The sequence below is a fragment of the Sorex fumeus genome, unplaced genomic scaffold, assembly GCF_029834395.1.
Source record: "Sorex fumeus unplaced genomic scaffold, SorFum_2.1 ptg000063l, whole genome shotgun sequence".
NCBI lineage: Eukaryota > Metazoa > Chordata > Mammalia > Eulipotyphla > Soricidae > Sorex > Sorex fumeus.
This window is the reverse complement of record NW_026606120.1, coordinates 43,950,186-43,955,796: the sequence shown is the minus strand read 5'-3', so window position 1 is coordinate 43,955,796 and position 5,611 is coordinate 43,950,186. Positions and strand designations below refer to the sequence as shown.

The window sequence follows — 5,611 nt, the reverse complement described above, 5'->3', positions numbered from 1 at the left end:
GGGATCTCAAGATTCTAAACCGCAACTTAAGAATTTCTTAAAATTCTAGGGTTTTATACAAAAAGTCACATTTATATAACAGCTTGAATTGTATAATTCAAATCATTTTTAAAAGATGAGTCTTGGAATAAATACATATAGCCAGGGGAACGAGTCCCTTTTAAAAATGTCTCTAGAGGTTGGAGAAATAGTACAGTGGGTAGAGCACTTGTCTTACATGTAGCAGACCTGGGTTCAATCATGACATAGGTGATTCCTCAGCACAGAGTAAGGAGTTTGCCCTAAGCACTGAATGTTACCAAAAATAAAAAGTAATTTAAAAATGAACTTATGCCTGGATTAATATTCTAACTTATATCAAAACAGTTACAAGGTAAACAATGTAAATTAAAATCTTTACCATCCTCAATCGATATGCCAAACACAGTAACAACAAGTCTCATGATGGAGACATTACTGGGCCCGCTCGAGCAAATCGATGAACAACGGGAGGACCGTGACTGTGACCGTGACCATCCTCAATAAAAGAGGATTTTCCTTTTGCTAAAGACTCTCCCCAATGCTCCTTTCATGTCTTTGTTCCTCAGGCTGTAAATGAATGGATTCAACATGGGGGTCACCACGGTGTACATCATAGCCATGACAGTCTCCTTGACAGTAGAGTTGTTGGATGATGGAATTAAGTAGAGACCAATAACTGTCCCATAGAACAGCGACACCACAGTGAGGTGGGAGCCACAGGTGGAGAAGGCTTTGCGAATACCTCTGGCTGAAGGGACCTTGAGAATAGAGGAGACGATTCGGGCATAGGACATGATGATCAGGAGAAATGGGATAACAAGAATGAGTCCCCCCATGATAAAGATAACCAACTCGTTCACTTGAGTGTCAGAGCATGACAGCTTCAGCAGAGCAGACATGTCACAGAAAAAGTGGGGGATCACATTGTCCGCACAGAAACACAGTCTGGCCATGAGCAGAGTGTGCAACATGGCATGGAATGTGGTCAGAACCCAGGACAGCACCACCAGGGACAGGCAGAGCTTGGGGCTCATGATGGTGTTGTAGTGTAAAGGGAAGCAGATGGCCACATAGCGGTCATAGGCCATAGCCACCAGGAGAAAGCTCTCTAGGTCTGCAAAAAACAGGAAGAAGTACATTTGGGTTAGGCATCCGGCATAAGGGATGGATGGAACTTGGCTCTGCATGTTTTGCAGTAATTTGGGCATTGTGACTGAGGAAAAACAGAGGTCAGAGAAAGACAAGTTGCTGAGAAACATATACATGGGTGTGTGGAGATGAGGGTCAAGGCGAATGAGAACAATGATGAGCAGGTTTCCCAGGACGGTCGTTAGATACATAGCCAGGAACAGAACATAGAACAAATTTTGCTGGTCTGGTTCTATCGGCATGCCAAGCAGGAGGAACTCTGAGATGAAGGTTTGATTTCTTATCATGTTCTGTGTCCAATATCTTTAGGAGAAAATAAGTGTCCATTAAAAAATCTGAGTCAAAATGAAAATATTTCTATGATAAATGCTCTGGGAGTTAGTCTATAATAATTAATTTACCCTCATTATCTATGATAACAGCCTCTGTGATCCAAAACAAACATTACTGAATCCAAGCCACTTTCCATACTAATTTTCTCCATACTAATTTTCTTCATTTCTCATTAATATCTAATGGTGATTTTTCCCTCCCTTCTAAAACCTTCTTGTCTCTTCAGGTTCTGGGTCATCTTAGATTCTCCTGACACTTTCCTGGCCATGCTTTCTCAATAACTGTGATGGGTTTCTTCTCTAACAGTATTTTATATATTGGTGTTTCCTGGGTTTTTTCCTTAATACTGTACATATGCAGCCCAAAATAAGACTTTCCTGTGGCATCAATTACTAGCTAGACCTCCTGGGTAAACCTCCATCTCCTTCAGAACTGATACAATTACCTGGTGATTATCTCCTTAAGGAATAACATATCTTCAATTTAACCTATTCAAAATGGAAATCATGATTTCAGCCTGTCCCTCTCCCTATTCACTTTTCCAAGTCTCTCATTAGTAGAATAAATTCTGACACAAGCTATAAAAGAGTTTCCTTTCGATTCCATTCTGGCACAATCAATATCTAATCTATGAAGTTCATGTTTTGTCGTTTTAATTTTCTGTCTCTTTCACTCACTTCTATCCCAGTTCTCACTATCTGGGTCAGCTATCTTCCAAGTCTTGACTAACTTATTGAAACAGTTTCTTAAATGTATCTTCCTTCTTCCAAGTTCGCTTTCTTTTCATCTCTTCACATTATAACATTCAGTAATGAAAACCTGTTTATCACTGTTCTTAAAGTTCCTATGGTTTTTAATTGTTCTTAAGATAAAAGTAAAATCCCTTTTAAGGGTCCTAAAAAGTGCCTCATGACCTGACCTTTACCTACTTTTGCACCTTCCTCGGGCACTATAATGACACACATTTCCCTCACAGTAATGTTGAGCTTAAAAGTCACAACTTACAGAATGTTTGCACTTATAAAGAAACACAGTAGGAGAGTAAGGCCTAGTAGACAATAGAAATCAAGGTCAGAAGAACTATCCTTAGTAGGAAGCCTGCCACAATTGGGACTAGGGGCTAGGACATCAAAAAAGTCCTCTATGACAGTGATATGGGGCAGTGGTGATTCTAGACTAGAACTGGGCACTTAAAGGAGGTCAAGTGATTTGCATGATATGTTTTTCAGTAACAGTACTGCAAACCACAGTGCCTAAAAGGAGAAAAAAGTAAAAAGTGCCTGCCATAGAGGTAGGCTTGGGAGGGAGGAAGGGTGCAGGAAGGAAACTAGGGACGCTGGTGAAGAGCAGAGGCCACTGGTGAAGGGACTGATGCTCAAACATTGTATGTTTGAAACTCAATCATGAGCAACTTTGTAATCCATGGTGATTCCATTATTAAAAGAAAATTACATTTAAAAAAGATATCACAATCGGGGCTGGAGCGATAGCACAGCGGGTAGGGCGTATGCCTTGCATGCAGCCAACATGGCCAATACAGGTTCGATCCCCAGCATCCCATATGGTCCCCCGAGCACCGCCAGGAGTGATTCCTGAGTGCATGAGCCAGGAGTAACCCCTGAGCATCGCCGGGTGTGACCCAAAAAGCAAAAGAAAAAAAAAAGATAACACAATCATTTCTTGCAGCCAATCTGCACTCCTCTATCTAGAGTCCAGCCCTCTATGCTCCTCTTTACTGGCTTGCACCTACTTATCATTCCAACACATTATATAGCATTTACTCAGCTAAATCCACCTTGCTTTCCCACACTAAATGAGAACCTGCCTTCATATTTCCATAGCAATGTTATTTTAGAAACATACACTCGATATGTTTTTCTTTGTTTATAGCTATTTTCTCTATGAGATGGTGAACTCAATCCAGGAAAGGTCAGGTCTGCCTTCGAGACAGAAGTAGTGTCTACACCCAGTATGGTGCCCACACCTGGCACAGTTCCTGTGTGTACCTGATGTTTCTCCAGTACTTACTTGCTATGTTTCCAGCTGAGACACATACTCCTCAGCTTTAAGGACAACAAAGTCTTATTGAGTTAGAATTTCTAGGATCAGAGAAATAACACAGAAATAAAGATGCTTGCCTTGCACATAGCTAACCCCAGCTCAATCCCAGTACCCTGTATGGTCCCCTGAGCACCAACAGGATTGATCCCTGAGCAAAGGGCCAGAGTAAACCTTCAGCACCACTGGGTGTGGACCCAAAACAAAAAGTTAGAATGTCTAGTCCTACTAAATCCTCTCAGAATAAAACTTTGTTTTGAATAATTTATTACATTTACCGAATGCAACCAAGAACTCATGAAAAATGTTGAACTACCTCAACACACTACTCTTTATTCTAGACAGACAACAGTCTATACATTCACATTCTTGGGTTTTTCCTTTTTTTTTCTATTCCCTTAGGATTCTGGGAAGTTGCTATAGTGAGCGGAATTAACTTGACGGAGACTCTCAGTAATTTAGCAACAAAATAATAACTTATACCCTTGAAAAACTACTTCAGTTCTCCTTCTCATAGCCATACCAAAGAGAATAGCCCCAAGCTAAGTAGAGTACATTAAAAATATGGACTGGAGGCTGGAACAATAGTAAAGTTGGTAGGGCTTCTGCCTTGCATGCTGCTAACCTGAATTCACTCCCCAGCAACTCATATGGTCGCCAAAGCATTGCCATGAGTGATTTCCTAAGTGAAGAACCAAGACTAAGCCTGAGCATTGCCAGGTGTGGCTCCCAAAATCAAAACAAAAATATATGGGTAGTTCCTTCCCCAAAGAAGCTTGACTAAACCCAACCTTATTGATTCTCCTGAATAAGTCGTACTGTAATTTTTACACGTGGACCAAATGTACTGCAGTTACATTTGTGAAGTGAAGAAAGAACTAAGTAGAGATCCATTTGCTAATTTCCCAGAATTATGCTGACCTGATAAATGAGACCTGTTTCTAGTGTCAAAAATCTCATTAAGAATCACAAATCAGAGAGCCAGCAATTTGCATATGCTATGTTGACCAGGTATATCAGCTTCAGCTGCTTCATTAATGATTCTCTCATGTTTCTTACCTGTTGAATCAGCAGTTTTCAGTCTAGATTGAACACCAGAATCACAAAGGACAGAGCTTCAGAATTTATGTAGACTACCATTAAATTCTAACTTTGATTTAGTAGAAGAGTGATGTTATAAAGTCCCATATAAGCAAATATTTCACCTTTATTGATGCCAAGTCTGATAGGTCTTCGAATTGCATTCTGAGAAACACGTGCAATATTTTTAATAACAGCTTAGGTAGCTACAAAAATTTTTATGTCAACATACAAAATTCTGTACACTGGAGGGGAAAAAACATATACTATAATATAAATGCAATAAATATAAATCTTCACTATAAATGCAGATTATGCACCCTTATCCAATAAATTTAATCAGAATCTCTGGGGGGTGGTATCTAGCTAAAATATTTTAAATCCTCTAAGATAATTCAAATATTCTAGCTACAAACTTATGGATTAATATTATTACCCCAGATATCTCTTATGTTTAAAATATCTTTTAGTATAGTATAAAATATTTTAATATCAATAAACATATTCCTACACTATGGGGATGTTTTGAGAGGCAGTGAGGTCAGGCAATGAGGCATTATATCTGAAAACTCTAGCATGACATCATACTACAGAGTATCAAGACCTTTGGGGTAGAAAACCCCTAGGCAACATGTTTATTCTCCATCTTCCCAACTTACCCAGTGTGTCTGTGGGTGACTCCAGGACCCTGACGCAAGATCCTGCTCCCCTTTATTCACTGAGAAACATAAAGTAACAGCCCTTGCAGCTGTCACCTGGATCTGCAAAGTCCCTTCTCACATCTTCCATTTATACATCCCTGGAACTGAGGGACCCTGGATCCCATAGGAATCCAGATCCTAGAGGAAGTCATTAAAGAAAAAGCAATTACCCAGATCTCTCTGGGAAAAAAAAAGCTCAAAGTCCTGGAGCAGAGTGTTTACAGTCACTTATCACACCTATACTTTGTGGGGAAGTGGACATGGAGAAA

General features: G+C 39.9%; 1 protein-coding gene across 1 annotated transcript; it reads right to left on the bottom strand.

Annotated features, from left to right (window-relative positions):
• Nucleotides 1-518: 518 nt before the first annotated feature.
• Nucleotides 519-1,457, bottom strand: LOC130035663 (olfactory receptor-like protein DTMT). The gene has a single exon (XM_056127496.1). It carries the CDS (start codon nt 1,455-1,457, stop codon nt 519-521), a length of 939 nt encoding a protein of 312 aa, XP_055983471.1.
• Between the last annotated feature and the right edge of the window lie 4,154 nt (nt 1,458-5,611).

Coding starts and splice junctions, on each gene's coding strand:
- LOC130035663 (XM_056127496.1), bottom strand. CDS start 1,457: ATGATAAGAAATCAAACCTTCATCTCAGAGTTCCTCCTGCTTGGCATG.